The 24,369-nt window shown below is 43.4% G+C and overlaps 1 protein-coding gene across 6 annotated transcripts in view; it reads left to right on the forward strand.

Moving 5' to 3' along the window:
* The first annotated feature begins 19,859 nt into the window (after positions 1 to 19,859).
* Positions 19,860 to 24,369, forward strand: part of etv6 (ETS variant transcription factor 6) — a 36,876-nt gene continuing 32,366 nt past the window's right edge. The window contains exons 1-3 of one of the 6 annotated variants that reach the window (XM_084330616.1): positions 19,860 to 20,222; positions 20,294 to 20,368; positions 21,803 to 21,932. In XM_084330616.1, coding sequence (XP_084186742.1) covers positions 21,896 to 21,932 — 37 coding nt within the window. In that variant the 5' untranslated portion in view covers positions 19,860 to 20,222; positions 20,294 to 20,368; positions 21,803 to 21,895. Of the gene's footprint in view, positions 20,369 to 21,802; positions 21,933 to 24,369 lie in introns of all 6 variants that reach the window. The other 5 variants (XM_084330614.1, XM_084330615.1, XM_084330612.1 and 2 more) reach the window with 5 other exon arrangements.

The raw sequence follows: 24,369 nt of genomic DNA on the forward strand, positions 1-24,369 counted from the left end.
GTTAGGCGACTTTTCAATCAATCAATCAATCAATCAATCAATCAATCAATCAATCAATCAATCAATCAATCAATCATGTAACCTACAGCACACCAGGTAATAAAATGCATTAACAACACCCCTTAGCTGTTATGTACTAAAATGTACCTCTGCTTTGGCTTGGCTGAATAGCAGTGATCGTCCATCTTAGTTAGTAGGTATTATCTGATGCAGGTAGGTATTATCATGCTAATATGTCATGTTCTACGATACCCATTTCAGCGTGGGTATTATTATTATTATTATCTACCGGCGTGGGGGCAAAACCTGCGTGTGTGCGAGGGCTCTCGCATTATTATTATTATTATTATTATTATTATTATTATTATTATTATTATTATTATTATCTACCGGCGTGGGGGCAAAACCTGCGTGTGTGCGAGGGCTCTCGCATTATTATTATTATTATTATTATTATTATTATTATTATTATTATTATTATTATTATTATTATTATTATTATTATTATCTACCGGCGTGGGGGCAAAACCTGTGTGTGTGCTAGGGCTCTCGCATTATTATTATTATTATTATTATTATTATTATTATTATTATTATTATTATTATTATTATTATTATTATTATTATTATTATTATTATTATTATTATTATTATTATTATTATCTACCGGCGTGGGGGCAAAACCTGCGTGTGTGCCAGGGCTCGCGCATTATTATTATTATTATCTACTCATGCACATGCGCACGCTCATACCGGTGTAGGGGCGAAACTAGCGTAGATCAGTGGCCAATCAGAGCAACGCGGAAGGACAAGCCAGTTGCATAGACGCGTCCAGGCCAACCCTGAGTTTTGCTAAATCTTGTCCAAACCTACAGTATAATTTTCTTCAGAGTAGATTGTGCTTGAATTTTATGATCCATCTGGATCAATATTCATGATGTATTTTTAGTTTTCATCTGCGTCATTAAGGTTGTGTGAACAACCTCTTAACCTGCAAGGGCCCACATGTGGGCCCTTTTTAAAGATAAATTTTTTAGCGTTTATTGCTTTTTCTTCTTCTACTGGGCAGTCCAGTAGAGAGAGAGAGAGAGAGAGGAAGAGCGGGAGACAGAGTGGGGGGAAGACATTCGGCAAATGACGCCGGGTCCGAGAATTACATGGTTCGCCACTTGGGCGCCCCGTGTGGGCCCTTTTTAGGACAATTTGCCCACCGGCACTTTGGCGACCACTAGTGGCTCAGGTGTGCATATTTTGTAATACAATATATATATATATCGAATTGAAGGCTTATTTGTTGCCTGTCGATAGCGACAAAATCCGACAAGATCCGTTCAGCGGTTCTCAAGTTACATGCCGGTATTTGAGGCTTGTGCAAAGTACACGGTATTGCGCAAAATGCCACTCCAGACTCTTGGGGCTCTAGTTCCGTCAATCATTTGGCGATCTCCAAAATTATTGTGGAGGGTTGTAGCCAATGAGTGTGGCTTTCCAATGATACCCCATCTGGGGATGTATGATCTAGGATCTAGGTGAAAAACTAACGAGCAAAAACAGGAAGAGAAAAAAAGCCGAGTTTTTCATTGTTTCATTGTTCACAGTTTACCAAAATCACTCCCAATTACTCATGTCTGAATGGATCTTTATGAAATTTGGACATGTACTACATGAGGCTTCAGGCTATGGGTCCATATGGATTTGTAAGCCATACCACCTTCTGGGGAAATACTACCTCTGGACTACTTACTACTTAAACTGAATCAAACCATACACTAGGTGGCCTGTTGGGATGTTAGATCCTAATGTGAAAAACTGTGATTTTATATGTCTGCACTTTATGTGCTCATTGTATGCCTGTCTTTTTTCTGTTGTGAAGCACTTTGAGCTGCAGTTTCTGTATGAAAGGTGCTATACAAATAAAGTTTATTATTATTATTATTATTATTATTATTATTATTATTATTATTATTATTATTATTATTATTATTATTATTATTATTATTATTATTATTATTATTATTATTATTATTATTATTATTATTATTATTATTATTATTATTATTATTATTATTATTATTATTATTATTATTATTATTATTACTACAGAAAAACTTGAGTAACAAGTTTTTCTACAACTCAAGTTCAGACCTATGTTACTCTATTTCATTAGCACTAAAAGTGAATTTTCTTTCTGGAATCAGAAACTTCAGAATGTCTTTTGTCTTTCAAAAGAGACCAGGTTTATGCATGTGCTATAAGTATGTTGTTTTGGTTTGCAAAAAGTATGCAGTCCTGAAAAACTAGAACTAAAATGGCCAATTTTGGGGGTGCAGGTTAAGAGGCGTCAGTGCCATGTGGTCCACTTTTGCAGTGCACAAAGGTCACCAGCTTCTTTCTTCAAAGTAGGGCAATGTTAAGGCATCCAAAATATGATAGGATCATATTTAAACATTAATGTGTTCAAGTAAACTATTTTCACAGAACCAAAATAAAATGTTTCAACCAGGTTTTCCTCCACAGGACCAATCTCCAACATGTACCATACTGTACTTCATTATTACAGCAGGGCCTACATGATACAAATGAATGTCTTTATGAACAATAAAGCCTAGCATATCTTATATTAAAGTAACTAATGTCTTCATGAACAATAAAGCTTATCATATCTTATATTAAAGCAACTAATGTCTTCATGAACAATAAAGCATCATATCTTATATTAAAGTAACTAATGTCTTTATGAACAATAAAGCATCATATCTTATATTAAAGTAACTAATGTCTTCATGAACAATAAAGCATCATATCTTATATTAAAGTAACTAATGTCTTTATGAACAATAAAGCATAATTTATTATATTAAAGTAACTATGTCTTCATGAACAATAAAGCATCATATCTTATATTAAAGTAACTAATGTCTTTATGAACAATACAGCATCATATCTATTAAAGTAACTAATGTCTTTATGAACAATAAAGCATCATTTATTATATTAATGTAACTAATGTCTTTATGAACAATAAAGCCCATCATATCTTATATTAAAGGGGAATTCCAATCTGGGTATTATTAGTAAATTACTACACTTTATTAGTAAAATTAATGCACAGCCAGGTCTGTACATATCGTCAGGCCAGAGATATAGGGACTAAACTACAGCACATGCTCTGGCTTCCTGCTTTACAAAGGATGGGTGTCGGACAACACCAGTAAAATGTTGCCACTCCTACTAAACACACATAAGGAGGGGAGGGTGTGTCTACCCCTGGTTACTCTGTTACCTGGAGAGAGAGTAGAAACTCAAAGAGAGATGATCGAGGTATCTGTAAATTCAAATGACCCGACCATTGTATTTCTTTTAAATTGAGTGAGGGTTAAGGTATGTGTCATTATGATGTAGAGCTCCACCAAATTGCTTGACAAGAGAGACCGCACCAGTAGTCAGACTACAGACAATATGGCTCATATGACTCAATATGATTGTTGACACACACACACACGCATGGCCCTACACCACATCAAGGTTTTATAGAACTATTAACCTAAAAACAACTCTAAGATCATCCAGCTATTGGCTTAGTATTCTGCACCACACCCTGTAGCTTCCTCAATCGAGGCCACCGCTCCTTGATGCTCTTCCCACCAACAGCAGAACATTGACATTATACATTTAAATGTAGTCTTTTAGCTGACACTTTGATCCAAAGCGACTAACAAGTTCTGTACGACAAGTCAGCAGGAAGGGTACAACTCTTACAGCTGAGTAACATTGTTCATCAAACAGTGCTCAAACTTGGGTGCTGTACATATTAATACTACAACTATGGCCATACATCTGTGTAAGAGCCAAAGCTATATATATTTCGGGTATTGTATTATATGAATGTTTAATATTCATTGGATTTAGATAAAGTCATTGAACCATCGTATTTGTCATAATAGAGCATTCCAGAACATAGAACCTTCTAGAACGTAAAACAGTCCGGAACGTTTGGGGTGATGTCATAGTAGTTTCTAGAACGTAAAACATTCTAGAACCACAGGATGACTTCATGATAGAAAGTTATGGAACCTTCGTGATGTCACCATATGATGTCATAACCGAACATTCTAGAACCTTTGGGTCTCTATATAAGTGGGTGTTTCCTCAGAACGGGTCTTTTGCATCTTCGACCAGACTGAATGGGACCGAACGGATGGACTCAACCATTACATGGACTGAAGCCAGAAGCCAACGAAGGAATTGGCGAGTCGGCGGTGATTTTGGAGACTGGGAAAATACAGTTTTCTTACCTTGTAGTAGTACTTGTGGCCTGTATTAGTACTTGTAGCTGGTAGGAGCCACTTGTATTAGTATTTGTAGGAGTGACAGGAATATTTAGGAAAGTAGATTTAGGACCACTTCTGTAAAGAAAGACTTTGCAAATAAACCATTTGGATATCTTTGCTTTGCACTGGAGCGGCTGTGGACATTACTTTTCTTTATCAACGAACGTACTACTCACAAGTAAGTAATTGATCGTCGGCCCTCACAATCTGATTAGCACTATACTCAGTAGTACAAATGTATATATTTTATACCCAGTTTAATCACATGTACATTGTTTATTACTATTTCACTTTGCTGTTTGTTACATTTGCACTCTGGTTGGATGTCAAACTTATTTTTGTTATACTTGTGCTGTATAATGACAATACATTTGTATCTAATCTAATCTAATCCGAATAGGAGCTGGTGACCAAATTTAAGGAATTATTTGTTTTGGCATCTTTCATTGCGGATGTACATTTATTTCCAATGTGTCTGAATAAAGCCCAATGGGAGGGATCACCCGAGCATCTACCAGATCACCAGGCTTGGTTTATTTCTTTGAATAGGGTTGAGGGTTATGGTGTAAACCAAGGTGATGGTCTAGGGCAGGGGCGGATTTAGGATTGTAGGAGATCCGGGGCTTAGCCCAGATGGGCCCCTTTTTTTTTTTTCTCTCTCTCTTTTTTTTGGCAGGCAAGTGGTGGTTTGGAGGGGGTCCGGCACGACCCCCTCCACGACAGATTTTTTTTTAATTTAATGAACCTGTACGTGCAATTTCCTGCAATATAGAGCCTTCAATCTTGACCAATAAAGCTGCTCTTTTCACTATAAAACTCAGTTAACCTGGGGGGGGATATATCATATTTTTCATATAATCAAAAAGTGGTGGAGCAAGATCATACCTTTGCTCCCCCAAGTTCAATAGTGGGAGAGCAGAGATGCTCCGAATGCTCTTATGGCCAGGCGTCTATGATTCACTGATACAAAGTAAAATAGTGCAGTGCAATAAAATAGTTAGTAAAATAGAATAAAATAATGCAATAGTGCATTGCAATAAAATAGTTATCATCGTATTTTTTCGGGAGGCCGGTAAGGAGTGCATTACAGTAGTCGAGTTGGCTTGAGATAAAGGCATGGATCTGGTTTTCAGCGTCCTTTTGATTTATAAATGGCCGTACTTTAGCTATGTTTCTAAGGTGGAAGAATTAAGTTTTTGTCAACTTGTTGATTGTGATTTAAAGCTTAGGTCTGAGTCTACCATAACACCAAGACTTAACTCACTCAAATACAGTTAACAGCTGGATAGACCACAGATGGAAATTAGCTTCTGCTAAATCTGGTGCAAACATATTTTCATGTAACAATGATGAATTGTAAAAAAAAAAAAAAAAAAAAAATTATTATTTTATTTTATTTTACTTTTTTTAAATAGATTCGGGGCTTTTCAGAATACATCCGGGGCTTGAGCCCAGGTAGCCACCCCCTAGCTCCGCCCCTGGTCTAGGGTTGAAGGTTGTGGTGTAAACCAAGGTGATGGTCTATCTTACACTTTAAGCTTTTTCCACAGAGTGTGTTTATCTACAATAGCATTTTTTATGAAGAAATCTAAAGCTATTTCCGCATCAGCGATTTCTGAAGTATAATGAATGGTACTATTACATTTATTTGTTTCTGATGCAAGGCAAGCTATGCCAAATTGTCACTAATTCCTAGGTCAAATACACCACAGGCAACAATTGTATCACTCTTATTGGAAAAAATTGTCTTGGTGGATTATTATTTGTTTGGGGGGGGATTCTGTTTATTTGTTTCCCACATTCAGTGTCACATTACAAAACACAACAAACATAAAACCAGTGCTCATAACATATCTATTACATCTTGCATTTAAATTATGGTGGATTTGGAGCCATTTTTTATTTTTTTTTTAGCTTTGGCCTAATGGGTTCAGTGATCAACTGGGACAGGTTGAGGTCACCACTAACTTCTTTAAGGTCATTTGAAATGGTATTCAGCCAATCGAGATTGAAGTAAAATAACACACATTTCAGGTAAACCACGGCCCTTTAAAAAAATCAGAGATTCCATTCGCTGTAACGCAGTGGCGGACTCAGGCTGTTTGAAGGGCAGGGGCGAAAAGAAAAAAAAGGGCACCTACTGCACAACATGGGACCCCATCAGTGAGCAAAAAGCTATGATGCGTCATGTATGGTGAAATAGTCTTCATCCTTGATTAAAATTAACATTACAATAACAGACAATCCAGATTAATAGTATAACCACACCTCTATGATAAAAACACACAGGGAACAATACACCTTTAAAATGTTTATTTCACATCATTGTCATGGTGTTTGAAAAGTAGATTATCGTGGTGTTTGAAGGCCTGCCCTAAACCATTGCTGCAGTGGTACATTTCTCAATGCTAAAGATATCAGTGAGGAATATAAATATTTGGGAAACAGCATTTTAATATGGTCTGGGTTGAAAAATAGTGAACTTATTCTTTAAAAGCTATTTACAACATACCGTTATGTATATAACCATAGTTATATGAGTATAGTGACGCTCTGCGTCATACTGTAATACTCTTCCATATCAGTATTAGCACTGAATACATTTTCACATGCACCTTTACACACCTCATCTGTCTGGCCATACCCCCATCCGCTCCTCTACATAAGCAGGGGTGTGGCCATACTAACAGCTCCTTCCCAAGTCTTTCACCACAAAGGCAAGACCACGGGGTCCTCAGTGAGTCCGACGCAGAGCGTCACTATACTCATATAACTATGGTTATATACATAACCGTAAGTTATATATCGTATAGCTCCGCTCTGCGTCATACTGTAATACAGGAGCTAAGCAGAGCGAGAGCTCGACAAATGTCCCTGCTGAGGTCCCCCACAACCATCAGACCCGGGGAGGACCCAAGCCCACGGACCCCCCTAATGGAGGACGGGAGGGTATCGGATCCGACTGTGCGAAGAGGAGATTAGCACCTCAACGCACAGGGTGAGCAGACCTTACCCACGACTACACAAACGCGCAACCCACATGCCACTAGGAATGGAAGGAACAAACCCCCGTTACAACCCCTAACATCACAGGGTCAAGACCAAAAGCCCAAACGCTGTGGCAAGGCCATAGCAGCGGAGCGCGAAGGAGGACCCAGACCCAGGAAGGGACTGGACCCCCCCGGAAAAGGGGGCCTGGAGAGGCCAATGACGCCGCAGCATCGAGACCCCACCAGGCGATCACTAGTGACACCACCCCCCACATCGCTGGCATTTTTCCCCCTGAAAAAAGCACAAGTCCCTCAGGGTACCAGAACAGCAGATCTGCGCCCCGGCGGACAACAGGTTAACTGACCTGGTCCGGCGCGACCAGAATCAGTCCCGTGCCCTAATCACGCCGCCATCCCCAGTCCCAGGAGGGGGGTAGGTACGTGTGTCGATCCAAAACATTATAGAGGGCGCCACCCAGACGGTCCCCTTCGTACCGCGCCCGGTGGCCCACCCCAAGGGCGTGAGACCCCTCTACCAATGCTTTGATCTATTCTGTTAACATTCCCCAGATATGAACGAGAATCCGTCGAGACAACCCTAGTACACTGGCGCTCGGAAAAGAGACAAACTCCATCCCAGTTGCCCCATAAAAACGCTGTTTCAATGATGAGCAACCAAGGCGCGCAAGCCCATGCGTGGTTCCTATCAGAAGCACCCAGGGTCAGCACTATGTACACGTCGAGACCCAAAACATATCAATGGACATTCTAACAAGAACCCAGATACCGTTCCTCCAAGCGGCCTGGGAGAACGACAAGAAACCGCTTTTATTCACAAAAAAAAAATACGGACATGGGTCCCATACGACGCGGCTGAGGGAAAAACAACACCCCGTCAACCATGCTCCATAACAGAGGGGACGGGGAGCGACTTACCCTATGACGGGGGGAATCCCATGACTCAACCGACCATTACAGGCGAGGAGTCAAGGAACTCCCTAAACAATACCCCGTCAACCTGCTCCATAAAGGAGGGGACAGGGAACCCCCAGAGAGACTTCCCACATGAGCAATAAATTGAAAAGTTTATGTAACATTGAGCCACGTGACCAAAGGCTCAAGATACATATATACCGAGTGTAGCAGAACTCTTGAGTTCCTATGCACCGCAACACCAACTTGACAATAACAGAGAACCACACATGGGGCCTGTAAAGAACTCACGGAAGTCGGCAACCAATAGAAACGCGGCCAGTGACGTATTCTATGGCGGGGGGAATCCCATGACTCAACCGACCATTACAGGCGAGGAGTCAGGGAATTCCCTACCCCCCCCCCCTCACTACCCCGTGCCGCGCCGACCAATCAGCGCCGTAGGGCTGAATGATAGAGGGCCCAACCCCCCGACCAATCAGAAAAGAGAAAAGGAGGGGTTTATCCGGTCACCCCCTCATGATCCCATACCCCATATACGATAGTAAACAAGCCACGATGATACCTATGTAGCCAGCATGCTAATGGAGCAGCGTATATCCTAACAGGATAAGCTAACCCAACACACGCTAGCCACAGACGACAACACGTCTGCGAACAGGGTTTATAACAAGGCCGAGGTTTATGTGTGAACACGACACCCGTGTTTCATGTTTCAAGAAGAAAACACAGAAGATCGAGAGAGAGGGTCTATAAGACTGTGGTACAAGCTACACACACGAGTACTTCTGCGGGCCAACACTCCAGTGTTGTGGCTCAATGCCACTGTTTCAAATGTAACAGAACACACAACCCCCTCAGACAACGGTACATTTTTACCACTATAGGAAGAAACATATTTCTTCAGGACGAGGAAAGAAAAAGCCTTTCGACCGAGTGTTAGCTACAGGCCTTGCTAAGCACATATATATGTAGCGACCAGCTAAAGACTAAAAAGTCCTGCTCTCCTATCAACCCCACAACTTAGGCGAGGGTTTTACACATCGTATCCCCAACATATGCAGTGAATAAACACACAGTTTGTAACAAAAAATAGTCCCTCCTAGGAGGGACCTTTTATTATTGTAACAAAAATCATATTTGGGGCGGGGAAGGGAACAGGGGTAATCAGGGGGGGGGGGGGTCATTTAGCGGCGCCTGCCGCGAACAGCGCGGTGTTTGCCCCCACGGGGAGCAGGCCCGGAGGGACGGTACTGGGGTGCCTGGTCACGACGATCCCTACCGTCACCTCCGGGCGTGGGTTGGCTGGCTGTGGCGGTCGAGGCACCCTCTCTCCTCCTGGCCTTGGCCGAAGGCCCAGCAGTAGCGGCAGTGGTGGCGGTGGCGACGGTCGCGGGTCCCCGACGACGTGGCCTCCGTCGAACCTCACCGGCAACATTGGGTGGGGGAAAATGGGGCTGGAGCACTGCACGCTCCTCCTCCATGTCCCTGCAAGCAGCCGTCATCAGCTGCATTGCCGACCCGAAGAGCCCAGCATCGGAGAGGAGGCAGTGAGCAAGGGAAGTCTTTTCCGCTCCGGAACCCGCGCCTGCTCCAGCCAAAGGTGGCGCTGGGTTAGAGTGGCCAGGGCGCGTACTTTCCCGGCGGCGATTGCCTGCAGCTGTATCAGGTGCAGGATGGCTCCAGCCGCCTGGGTGTGCAGGAACTGATGATGAGCGTCCAGCACCGCACCGCCCGCCATCATCCCTGACATGAAGCGCGCCAGCTGCGCGATGTTGGATGTTGCAGCTAGGCTCTGTGTCGAGGCGATGAATGACTGGTCACTCCAGTTGGCCAACTGCCTAGCCGATTTCCCTTGGGGAACTGGCTTCCGCAACGGCTCCCACACCACCTCAGGACAAAGGAGAGACGCCATCGGGCTATCAAGCCGAGGCACCCCTTCCTTCAGTCCCTCGATCAAACCCACCACCCGCGTGACTTGCACGTTGGCGGGGGTAAGGCCGGTGATGTGGGAGATTACCTGTCCCTGACGCACGTAGGCCTCCATTGAGGTGAAGAATGGGCAGACAACGCCCGTCTCCCTCACAGGACGACGTTGCCATAGATGACCTATCAAGTCATCGGGGACAGGTGCAGGCAGTGGCTGCGGCAACGGCACGCCATTATCGGCTGCGGCTGCTGCCATGAGCTCCGGGAACAAGGCACGCAATTCCCCATGCGCACCTTCCTCCACGCAGCCCGCGTCCCTCACGTACGGGAGGCTGCCACTCATTGTGGTGCCACCATCCGATGCGGTTGATAGCAGGGCATCCCGTCGCAGAGTCGGAGGTTCTAACCCAACACCGGAGGACGAGGGACCCCAAGGAGACATACCACCCCCTGCCACACCCTGAGGGGGAGAGTGATGCGTCCCCACCGGGGTGTCAAACAAGAGCGCCTCCGCTCCCACCATAACATCCTCTGTTTCCATCGGACAAGGAGAAGCAGAAGCACCCTCGTCTGGCTCCAGCAGCTCACCAAAGCCAGGCCGTTCGCTCCTGCAGGCCACCCTCTTACGGCCTATCGGCCGACCGCCCCCCGGCGGGGGAACCAGAGCTGGAACTAGGCCATCTCACAGGAGACGGCCTTGGCTCAACAGCTCCTCTGAGAGGCAAACTCTCCACCGGACGCCGATCAGGTGCGTCTGACTGCCACAACCGCAGAGTCAGCCAGCCCCACGACGCACGGCAGAGGCGGCAATGGAGAACCTTTGGTGAAGGGTGACGTTGCGAGCGCTCGAACCCCCCGAAGAAGACATTATAACTTAGCTTTTTTCTCTTAAATTGGTGAGAGAGAGAAAAAAAACAAGAAACAATGTCAACGCAGCTCCGTTAATCCTTTCTTCAATATTTCAGCAGTCTCAAAGTGGTGTATACAGACACTTGCCGTGGTGAAAAACAAAGAAGGAGCTGTTAGTATGGCCAGACCCCTGCTTATGTAGAGGAGCGGATGGGGGTGTGGCCAGACAGGTGAGGTGTGTAAAGGTGCATGTGAACATTTATTCAGTGCTAATACTGATATGGAAGAGTATTACAGTATGACGCAGAGCGCAGCTATACGATATATAACATATATTTTACAGGATATAAAATAGTTTAACAGTTAATTTGAGTGCCGTTGAGCTTCTTCCTTTCTTTCCTTCTCTCCTCCCCTTCTCTCCTCATGGCCTCTCCTTCTCTCCTCCTGCCGTCTCCTTCTGTCCTCCTGTACTCCCCTTCTCTCCTCCTGTCCTCTCCTTCTCTCCTCATGTCCTCTCCTCTCCTTCTCTATCTCTATCTCTCCCTCCCCCCTCTCTATCTTCCCCATTCTCTTAAACTTAACCTGTTAATCTGTAGACCGTTTTCGCCTAAAGGTACATGCCTAAGTAAATGGAAGATGATTAAACAGAAGGATTTATAGATACAGTAATTAATGATAATCGACTTTAATTATAAATTCATATTTGACCTTGAACTTGACCTTGACCTTATTATGGCCAAATCATACATCTATGGATAGGGAAAATGCTCCTCTTTCCAATGGCAGGGTTGAATCTGGATTTAGTCATTTCTTGCGGTTTTTAAGATAATTAGCATTTTCCGATACATTTTTATTTCCGATAAAACATATAAAACATCGGTAAAAATGAAAATATACACTTTGACTACTGTTTTTGATAGGGTTATGGTATTTTTTTTTTTTTGAAAAACATTAACCTCTTAACATCCAAGGGCCCACATGTGGACGATTCTTTGCCGACCTCTAGTGGCTCGGGTGTGCATTTATTTTAATACAATATATAGGTAGAATTAAAGCCCTATTTGTTGCCTGTCGATTGCCCTTTCAGCGGTTCTCGAGTTACATGCCGATATGTGAGGCGTGCCCCAAAGTACGCAAAAGTACACATTACCTCCCCCGACATGATATGATAATTGGGGATCTAATACGGTCTCTATTGATCGGTTTATGATAAAGGAAAAAAGGGGGACCTTAAGGCTTAACAGGTTCAATATATTGTACCTGGATACTGGCTGGATCAGTGGGATATTTTAATGGCAACAGGAGAGCATTCAAGTTATTTGTCGTTTTAATAATTTCTCTCCCTATCATCATTTTCATCCTCGCTTTCTTTAGCATCTCCATGACCGTCTTCATCATCATTTCTCTCCATAGCATCATCTGCATTCTCTCTTTCCTCAATTTCTTCATAATTTCTCTCAGAATCATCTGCATTTTCTCTTTCCTCCACTTCTTCACCATCTCTCTTCCTGATATCATCATTTCCCTCTTGAATATCTCCATCTTCATTGTCTGTACTGTCTTTATCTAAGGTGGAGCAAATAATATTTGTTTTATAATAGTAATATAATTGTACTGTATATAATATTCGTACTGTAGCCTACAATGTTATAATTGTATTATAAAATAATATGTCATATAGCACTACCACTAGCCCTCTTGCCTTGATTGGAATAAAAAGGGTCTATGGTTGGGCCATTTAAATGTTTAAGACAGAATTTTGCATGAATGTTAGCACCAGATGCTCAGTTATAATCCAAACTATGGCTCTGTGAGACAAGCTTGTACACATAGCTAGTAGTGAGGACTTACAAATACATACCTGTATCCTTATCTCCTCCCTTACTATTATTGCTTTGGACAACATTTTTCCATGAGAAGCTGCCTCTCGCAGCATTTTCAGCTGCTTTATAATATTCTTCCGATTTCTTTCTCTCCTTGGCATTCTGTAATCATAGAATATAGGCCGATGCTTCGAGCCCAGCTCTCGGCATTGCTACCAGCTTGGCTGGTCGTTCATACTAACAAAATTGGCAGTGTTAGGGGTGGGAAAGCTGGTGGGTGGGGATCGGACGTTGTGGACAGCGACTCCTACAGGTCGGTTGGTGCGCTTGTACAGCAGAATCAGGAAGTAACGGGGGCAGCGTGAGCCTCCCACGCGTTACTCCTCGCCACTGAGAGATCGCGCTGTACAGGTGAAAAGATGCAACAGCTGCCTCCTCGTGTACCGGAGGGGACACGTGATGCAAGGCTTGGTCCTCACTGCAGCCGACCAGTGGGAGGCATAGTCTAGCAACATTCGAGACAGGGGAGGGGTGAATTGAAGGGAGAATTGGCGAGGCAAAATTGGGAAGGGAGAAAATTTTTAAAAATAAGGAGAAAAAGTGGATAAAAAAAAAGAATATAGGCCAATGCTAAACCCACTTTTAAGTTTACTGCCACTCTTAAGTTAGCTTTAAAAAGCAATTCACACTGAACTTTAAAGTGGTATATCTTGTGCAAATTATCCTAAAATAATTTGTACACTTTATTTCTAAATTGAGAACACAGGTTAGCATAGAATCGGCTAAGCAAGGTACCTGTTTAGTATACAGTAGTAATACAGCTAGACTACAGTAGCCTAGGCTAAAACATACTGCCATCAATAAAAGCACTTGCAGTGTACATACATTAGTATAGTATGTAGTAATGCATAATTGGTCAAACAAACTCAATCTTTGCAACTTCAAAGAAAGCTTGCTATATTACCTCACACACAGCAGTAGGATGTAGGGTTACAGCTCAGACTGCATTAAGCCCTCTGGCATCTGAACATTCAAGAGGGGATGTGTCTAAAACTGAAAACTTAAATGGATGGAATATTGTAGTGACGGGGCTGCTCAGAGTTGTGGCTCAAGTTCCCAGCATGCTTGGACTTTGTGCCTCAGTTAAACTAACTTACTCTAACCTAACCTAAAGGATACATTGGGGGAAAAATAGGGACAGTGCAGATCGAGAAACATCAAAATGTTAGCTAGATATTAGCCCATCGGTTCCTTGCAAAAACCGCATCATCGCAATCCCGCGGTGTGTCAAGGCACCCGCAGGTGTAGAACAGACAACCGCGTCAACCGTATAAAAAAATAAAGGGGGCGTCATCATTTTTAACTCAGTTCATTAATGACAAGATTGCCTCGTGCGTCCGTTTTCCAGTAGCATGACCTAACTTCACGTTTCCATACAGTTTACAACTCACAGATGAAATCAGGATTTATTTTCATATCCCGGACTCGAGCCCCCAATGTATACCTTTTCCTGTATTAATCTGAATCGCAGTAGAGTACAGGGGAGTGTTCTCCTAACACTCTAGGGCCGAAGTGCCGGTCATGTAACGTGCTTGTTATAACTAGCTGGACTTCGGGGTAATTCCCTCTGTAAGGTGGTGACAGTAAACCAGGAAACCGTTCTCTCAAGGACTGGGCGTTTATTTCCGTTTGCAGCTCTCTATTATTCATGTTAGTGACTAACGTTACACGCAGATTGGGTGCTGCCTCTCTCTGCCGTGGTCCCGACGTTAGCTATAGGCTAGCTATCTATAAGGGTTGGTGTGGTCCCGACGTTAGCTATAGGCTAGCTATCTATAACGTTGGTGTGCTCCCGACGTTAGCTATAGGCTAGCTATCTATAACGTTGATGTCGTCCCGACATTAGCTATAGGCTAGCTATCTATAACGTTGTGGTGTGGTCCCGACGTTAGCTATAGGCTAGCTATCGATAATGTTGATGTGTTCCCGACGTTAGCTATAGGCTAGCTATCTATAACATTGTGGTGTGGTCCCGACGTTAGCTATAGGCTAGCTATCTATAACGATATGGTGTGGTCCCGACGTTAGCTATAGGCTAGCTATCTATAACGTTGGTGTGGTCCCGACGTTAGCTATAGGCTAGCTATCTATAACGTTGTGGTGTGGTCCCGACTGTGGCGGGGACGGCGGAGAGGCAGCACTTAGTTTCCCCCAATGATGACACATGTTATGATATTTAACTAGCTATGTATGTGCATTCAAATTCACTAACGTTAAAATAGTGTTATAATAACGTTAAATGTTCGCTCAAATAACGTTAGTTTTAAGTTGGAGAAGGGCATATATATCCCACAATGCATCACTCTTAAAGGAACAGGCAACACCCTACTACTTTTATCACATTTCAGAACGTTGAGGGACAAATGGATAGATTATCAAACATGTTTAAAATAGTTTCGGGACTCCTACGACCATAGAATTATTTTCTAATCACGATCGCGGGTAAACGTGCATGTCTTAATAATAAAAAATATATATACAGGTATATAAAAAACATTATAATAAAAAAAATGAAAACTTAATTTTTATATTTTTTTAATAGAAGTGCGGTACCACCGCATCCCGCGGTGATTAGCCACACACACAACCGCGGTGAGAAAATGTCATACCGCAACAGCCCTAAATGTGTTTAGAATATACGCAGGGTTTTAGTGAGTTTTTCCTTACCTTCGTCTGGGAGTGTTGCATTTATTTTGCATTTATTTTAAATTTTTTGGACTTTATGGTGTTCTTGTTTTGCTCTTGATTTATTGTGATGTTTCTTCTTAACTTGTTTAAAGAAGACGTGTCCGGTCCATGGGGACATTAACCCTTTATCTGCCAGGGATTGTTCTGATCTTATACCATCCTCTGCCAGCTCTATTTGTCTATGGAGATGTTCCCCTTCTTTGCAGGGCTATACCTTTTTAAATTGTATTGCTAAATTGACATTACTATGGCCCATTCAACATCAAGTATCTATCGTTTAAGCTGTAGCAACGTTCTACTTTTTCATTCACACATTCATACTAAAATAATATTTTGGTCTAAAGTATAAATATGTTTTTATCGTTTTCTGCAGCATTCCATAGAATGTGAGTTATAGCCACAAATACATATATTAGATCATCAAATGTAGTTTGATACCGATTGACGTCAGATTAAAAATTTCAATTGTACAAGGTCCTACACGTCATGCCTCATCATCTGCTGGTGACCGGAGGGGGGGGGGTTTATAAGTCCGTGGCCGACGTTAAATCATTTATTTAGTATGGGTGATATGTTGATCGGAGCAGTGTGTATGTTTAATAATAATCAAACACGCTGAAACTCACCGCAGCTTCCTCGTAGTGTTGGGCAATCAGTGTGGAGCAGAAAGTTCTCTATTATGGGATGTCGATCTAGTTGGTCCAGTTCCAGGTTGTATAATACTATATGCGTCCAAATCATGTTGTTTATCTAGTTATTTGCAACCGATCGATGTCCAGTGTATCAAGATGGAGTCCCGCTAACGATAGCGAGTGCCCGGACGAAATATGGGCGAGCACCACTTCCGGCGCGTCACTTCCGGTTTTGGCGATTTGCCGATCGGCCACCAGATGGCGGTCTTGAACCGTTGGAGAGTTGAGAGGAGATCTACAGGAGATCTCAAGTCTCTGTGTGTGAACTATGATTGCCATGACAGATTTTTGAAATATTGATCTCAAAGACGCTGTACGACGTCATTGGCAGATTACGCATGGCGGAGAATGACGTGTTAAGTCGTCCTTGGCGATTAAAGGGTTAACGTGTGTTGTCGGGCCTTACAAATAAATTTGATTTGATTTGATTTTGATTAGTAAGCTGCATCACATTTTATCCACTAACAGAGCAGTCATTAAGACACGTTATTTCATTTTCTTGCTATGTTTTCACCACTCAATATGGCACTTTAGCGTGACGTTTTTCAACCGTGGGGCACATGGTAAAGTTTAACCATTGGAGGGGCACCAATGGGCACGTCCTCTCATTTTTGCCACTCAAAGGGGCATTTTAGTGCGATGTTTTCAACTGTGGGGGCACATGGTCACGTTTAACCATTAGAGGGGCACCAATAGGGCACGTCCTCTAATTCTTTTCACTCAAAAAGGCACTTTTGCCTGACATTATTTAACCGTCAGGGCACATAGTCAAGTTTAGACCATTGGAGGGGCACCAATGAGCATGTCCTCTCATTTTCGCCACTCAAAATGGCATTTGATGTTTTCAACTGTGGGGCACATGGTAAAGTTTAACCATTGGAGGGGCACCAATGGGCATGTTGAAGTCAGAGGTTCTGTGTAGGATTGTTAGTAACTGTCTAACTGTATATATGGCTGTTTACACTAGTAACTGTTTACCTGCATATATATCTGTTTCCACTAGAGGGCGCTCTAGGCGGACTACCAGGAGGATGCTCAGAAACTGACAGATGTAAAAATGTACAGGGAAGCAGTGGGTAGCCTAATCTATTTGACGACATGTACTCGCCCTGACCTATGTTTTGTAGTGAGTAAGTTGTCACAGCATTTTGCTGATCCCACAGAGGAGCACTGGATTACGGTAAAACATGTTTTTCGTTATCTTAAAGGTACAGCCAACAGACAACTGTGTTTCAGAAAGAGCAGCGAGGGCCTAGGGCTTAAAGCCTACAGTGATGCAGACTGGGCAGCTGACACCACAGATAGAAGGAGTACCACCGTATATTGTGTGAGTTTGAACACAGACAGCTCATTGGTTTCGTGGAAAACAAAGAAACAGCCCACTGTGGCTTTATCAACTTGTGAAGCCGAATATATGGCTCTAGCTATGACCATACAGGAGTGTATCTACCTGGAACAACTGCTCGAAGGGATGGATACCTATGTATATAAGAAGACTGTTGTTTATGAGGACAACCAGGGAACCATTGCGATTGCTAGAAACCCTGTGTGTCGGCAGAGATGTAAACATGTCGATATAAAATATAATTTCATTAGATCTGTCATCAGAGAAGAAAGGATGACACTGATGTATTGTCCCACGGACGACATGGTAGCAGACGCTATGATGAAACCTGCCTCCAAATTGAAATTGAAGAGATTTGCAGAGGCCATGTTTGGTGTGTAGATATTGACTGCCATGTTCTGTTGATGTTTTTGAGATTATATTATTTCCTTTGTAAAATGTTTTTCCAAGAAGTCAGCCAGTATGCTAATACAAACCTAAGTGGGAGTGTTGAAGTCAGTGGTTCTGTGTTAAATGTGCATTTAATGTCCCCTCGCTTGAGCACAGACTAAAGACAGTGCCTAATTTCCTCTACGAATGGAATGTAACACATGTCATTCACAACAAGTTAGGTGTGAATGTATCTGAGAACGTATTTAACACACCTGACGACCGGCGCTATTGATATGCAAATAGCGAGTACTTATCTGGGGTTGCACCCCGTCCCATGAAGAACGCAGGAAGAATGCATGCCTGTTAGTAACTGTCTAACTGTATATATGGCTGTTTACACTAGTAACTGTTTACCTGCATATATATCTGTTTCCACTAGAGGGCGCTCTAGGCGGAGCCACTCAGGTACACCACCATGTGGCGAGTATATAAGCAGATGTCTCCTCCCCCTTCTTTCTCTCCCCCATGTCTCTCAGTAAGAGAAGACCTATTGAACTGCTGCTTATCATGTGAATAAATAAACCATGCCAGTTTGGGCTCAAGATAGAAACCATGCCTATTGACCACATTATTGTCGCCCTATAGCCGAATTCTGCTAACAGGGCACATCCTCTAATTTTCCTGACTCAAAATGGCACTTTTGCGTGACATTATTTAATCGTGGGGCACATGGTCAAGTTTAGACCATTGGAAGAGCACCAATAGGGCACACCCTCTCATTTTTCAACTGTGGGGGCACCAGGGGGGGCGATCGCCACCCTGCCCCCCCCCCCCCCCCCCCTGAGTCCGCCAGTGCTGTAACGTAAACAGAGCACAACAAATGATCAAAACAAACTATTTTCACGTTTCTCTTAGATTGGACGTTTAACCTGTTAAACTGTAGCCATATTTTCAGAAATCCCGCCTAAAGGTACATGCCTAAGTAAATGAAAGATTGCTCCACTTCAACAAGGTTTGATTGATTGATTGAAAACTTTATTAACAGATTGCAGAATGGGTACAGTACAGTACAGCTCAAAATTGTTAAGGGGATGCAGACCAGAGAAAGACTTTCGTCTTGTTTACATCAGGGTCCCCCATTTTCAATTCATCATAACATATATGACATACACAACGACATACAGATAGACAGTACTGCTACATCTATACATTTATGACATACCAGATTTGCAAATACAGTACTGCTTGTGATACAAAAAGAGTCCAGAAAAGAGAGTATATACATTTGACGTAGAAACTGTACATTGGAGGAGGTTGGGTGGGTGGGTTGGTGGGGGGGATTAGTGTTCTTGCCTTGGTATCTAGGAACATCTAGGGACCTGGGGGTATGTATTCCTTGTTATAATACACAGAAATAAAACGCCAAATCGCTGTTTAAAAAATGTATTGGACGTTTAATACAGTTCCATTTTTCAATTTGAACTTGGCAAAGGGGAAAACCAGCATTTGAACATAATAATACACTGTACATTGGAATACTGACAAAGCCATACTTGGTCATTCACTGTACAACTGGGTTAGGACATTTGTAGGGGCCGGTTTCGAATTGCAGTCTCCCGGTTGATGTGAATTGCACATAGATTGGACACTTATTATTATGCCCCCCCCCCCCTCCACCCGCAGTCCCTTTTGTCCCTTGTTGGCCGAGGTGGTGTACTCTGGTGTACTGTGGCACTGGACTGCAATATGATCAGCAGTTTCCTGCTTCGGGTTTCCCTTTAAGGGGGCGTGGCCCGATGCTGGGAATTCACGTCATTTCGCCGTTTTTACAACATCCAGATCAATGAGCCGCGCGCGCGCACGGAGGGAGAGAGACATGTCCGCCGTCCTGTTCGCTCTTCCAGGAAGGGATTAACCAACGCGTTGCCGAGATGTAGGCCAGCCTAGCAGCAGCAGCACGGCACACACAGGGAAACAAAGAAGTTTCACAATACATAACCAACATGCTCTTATTATTATGGATACACTGAATGAATAATTCAACTTGTGTACATTACGCGACCCGTGATAACAACCCTACTCCTCGGTGACGGCGGCGTGGGTTGTTGTTGTTTCACCACAGAGGGAACACAGGGGGGAAAAGGAAAGTGGACGAGGAGAACTTCAACAAGGGAGATATGACCGAATCCTCCTCGTCGATTGCAACTAAGGTAGCTATTTTCTCATTAGAAGATCCGTATCTTATTAAGTTACCGACCCCGACCCTGTTGTTTACATACAGAGACCCCCGGGTTTGTTTGCGCCACTCATCTGTTGCTGAGGGACTCGTTTCGCCTGTTAGCAGCAGAAGCGCCTGGTAAGTGAGTCCACGCTGCTGTGCGACTTTATTGATTTCAATCTCTACTTGAGCTGCAATGGTTATATATATTTTATTTTATTAGAACTCTCGGAAACATTTAGTAAATGGATTGGTCAAGGACACGCTTACATAATGATGTAATGCATTGAGCCTGTTTGTCTTACAGGATACACACTACTAGCCTTTATTATAGCTAGATCACAACACTTAAAACATCCAGCAGTTACAAATCTAAAAGGACATTCAATAGTAAATGTTTGTTTTCTTTTTTGCATAACATTATTAACAATCAATTAATGTATCATACTACTGTTGCTGCCTGGTTATTATATGGTTGCTTGATTGTTGTTATAGAAACACATTAGAGTGATGGGAATATTATTAGGCCAACCCTATTATTCGTCAAATTTCTGCAGTGGCTATACCAAAAAACACAACATTTCTGGTTTGCTTTGTCTGAGATGCCCTCTTTACACTATTTGTGACTATGACTATTGACACATACTGTATGTAGCCTGGTTGGGTTGCAAAGTGCTTCATGAAATCACTTTCCCTTTCAAAAAGAGAAGGCTATGGTCAATATGTATTGCATGTATTATACAGCCTTCTTCCTCTGCTTAATAACCCTGGCTGTACTTTAACCTCGCCACCATAAACCCAAATCAAAACATTCAATCTCAGCCGTGTGAAGATTAAACTCCTGCAGGGGAGCGAGAGAGAAAGCGAGAGAGAGAGAGAGCCTGCTACCCTTTTTCTGGTCAACTGACTTTTGAATGTTTCTCTCCCAGGTGCTTCTTGCAGTCAAGAAGGGGGGGGGGAGGGGTTAAGAAACCTACAACTTCACAAGGATTAAAAAAAAGAAGACTATAAAAAAACTAGTATTGCTTCATTTCCACAGGGGGCCTCCTCCTGGTAAAGTAGATCCCAAGGTGTAGAAGTCTGCGAGTTAAGAGAGTGGTGGTGGATCACTGGGTGATGGCTTGTGTAGGCGACGAGGAGGGAGAAAGAACAGCCCAGAACAGCCCTACGTTGACCCCCCCCCCCCCCTCCCTGTGAGACGGCAGCGATCAAAAGACATAATATACAGATGAAATGTTGAGGCTTTTAGCAGAGAGACGGTGCTGCGCTGGTCGGTTTTGAATTTTAGGAATGTTTCACATCGGCATGTGTTGCCAGCGTTTCCCTTTTTGGCGAGTTCACTCAAAAAAGCCGCCGGGTTTAATGGGAGGAATGCAGGAGTACTACACCCCATATTAGTTCATTCAGTATGATGAAATCAAGGCTAATAGCGTGCACGTCTCTCTCTCTCTCTCTCTCTCTCTCTCTCGTGCGCATGATAGTAGAGATACCGAGGTGTTTGGGTTCGGGGCTGGCGTGTTGTGGAGGTTTGTAAGGCATGCTTTGTGTCTCTCTCTCTGTGTCTATTCATAGCAGGAGAGGAGCTCTTTCAGTCCTTCCGCCTTCCCCCTGCCAAACTCCACTTCCTCCCCCGTCCATGCGCCTGCAGCGCGGCCGGCCAGCCGAATGGAGGACGAGCCTGTCAGGCTGCCCGCGCACCTGCGTGAGTAATACACACACAGAGAGAGACACACACACACGTATACACACCGATGAGCATAAGAGTCTCTCCGCGGCAGCACTGATCAATTGCCATTGCAGACACACCAGGACTGATTCCGACGCCCCCCCCAGTATTATTTTGGCGTCTTTCTCACTATAAACACTTTTCTCAGTTCTGTTGACATCTGTTGAAATACAAGCTCTCAGTCCACCACGCCATGTGATGATGTGTCACGTCCAGTCGGGAAGGTCATTGTCATTGGCACCAATGGACCTCATACACACACAGACCATTTACGCCACACGTGGGCAATGCCCCCCCCCCCAGTCACTCATGCATCCTCTCTCGGCAGTGAGGTGCTGAAGCGGACCCAGAGGTCAGAGACCTGTACCACCACACAACGCTCCACTGGAGCAGAACTGACAGACCCAGTGTACTGGAAATAGCCAACAATAGGACACAACCTAACTAACCCAGTGTCACCGCTGTACGCAATCAACTGTGTGTGTACATGGTATGCAATACATCCTAGGCCACAAATAAAAGTGAGTGGAGTGTCTTACAAGAGGAAGACTATTGGTAAAGGATGAGGGATGTGGGAGGAAGGTGTGCATGAGAGGCTTAAAGAGCTTTCAAGTGTTTACCTTCGTACCTGACTAACTTCTGTGATTGCATAGGTAGGTAGGGAGGGTCAAGCGTTTCTGCCGTAATGTAATGACAATGGGAGCTCCGCCCCCGCTGCTATTCAGATTTCAACCATTCACAAAAAGCCAAAGTCCCAAATCATACTTTCAATTGGTAGATCGAACCACCCACTCAAATTGTGGCTAACCCCTGTCCGCACACACCATGATGACGGTTGTTGGTTGGAGTAATGTCTGTCAAAATTGTGTCTGTTTTTATGGCTCCTCCCCTTAAATAAGAGTTGATAATGGAGTTTTTTGCATCCAGGTGTTTCCCAAAGTCTTGACTACAACAGTGTGAAATCGGATTATTCTTTCCGTTTGGGACCTTTTGTAACCAAAAGGCGACAGTGAAGTGTTTGTAATCCAGCGTGGAGAAAAACACCCACGTCGGAGAAATCATGATCCCATTATTAAAAATGACATGGGGACGTTTTTTAAAGATGGCTTTCATTTAAGCACGGTTTTAGAGTGTATAGGCTACATGTATAAAGTAAAACCGTTTACACAAATAGTGACCCGGTTCACTTTAGAGTCGGTAATATACGTGCAACAGTTAACTAAAAAGTGTAACATTTAACTAGCGAGTTTACAGCTGGGTCGAGTATTACAGGAAGTTCCGGTAACAAAATTATATACTATATTTTGACACTAAAAGCTAACTTCTAGATTTTTTTCTTTTCAATGTTGTAGTAGACCATCTCACAGAGGTGGAATATGCTATTTAAATACATTAGTTATTTACCACTCAAAAAATTGATCTACATCGCATGAAAACATTCTGTTCTTCTGAGACCAGGACATTAAGTCATGAGAACTTCCATTAAAAACCATATCTACCCCGTAGCTCTTGTTCACAAGCACACCGCGGCTTTGTGTGGGAAGAATGATGCATCGATTACTCGCCAATAATTACCACTGAAGCTTCGAGGAGGAGGGAAAAAGCTTAAAAAAGAGAGAGAAAATCTAACCGGGCGCTTTCTTTCACCCAACCTGTGCGCCGCCTCGTAAAAAAAAGTCAAGCAACGGCAGGAAGAAAGGTGGGAGAAGCCGAGGGGAGGAAGGAGGAGGGAGGGAAGGAAGAAGTATTCAAACATGTTTTGAGGAGGGTCAAGGAAATGAGGTCACAACGTGACGGTTGGTTGCTGGCAGTGTGTTTGACTTCAGGTCTCACTGGTCACATGCCACTCTGCCCAGCCAATGAAAGACCAGGCGTGGCTAGACTGTGTTTAAAGAGTTCCCTCGCTCGCTGTTATTAAAAGGAAAGGGGGAAAAACATCAATATTTAACCAGCTCTTAACTGCGCGCGCGTGGAGTTCAGAGCCTCCATGCACCGTTAGCTGGATGTTTCTCGAACCAATACAGAAGGTGTCCGTGCTGCGCGTCGATAGCGTACACAGGAATCCCCCCCCCCCTTCAGACCGGCTCGCTTCCCCTTTTGCATTGTAACAGAAAAAGGAAGAGCGCCGAACAGGTCCGCGTTCGCTTTCCTGTCAAATTGTCTGGTGTGGGTCGGTTTTTTTTTTTATGAACTTATAACACTACTATATAAAGTATATATTATTATTATGATACCATATATTACTTTTTAAAAACAAAACTTGTTGTACCCCTTTGCCCCAAGTTGATTTTAGAAGCTATATGTTGTTTGCAACCGCCGGTAATGATGACCCCCAATACATTGTCTTCTTCTTCCCTTCAACTAATTATAACGTGTCTGTCACACACACACGCACACACACACTCTCTTCTGT

The sequence above is a fragment of the Notolepis coatsorum genome (assembly GCF_963971535.1).
Source record: "Notolepis coatsorum genome assembly, chromosome: 15".
In the NCBI taxonomy this organism is placed as follows: Eukaryota; Metazoa; Chordata; class Actinopteri; order Aulopiformes; family Paralepididae; genus Notolepis; species Notolepis coatsorum.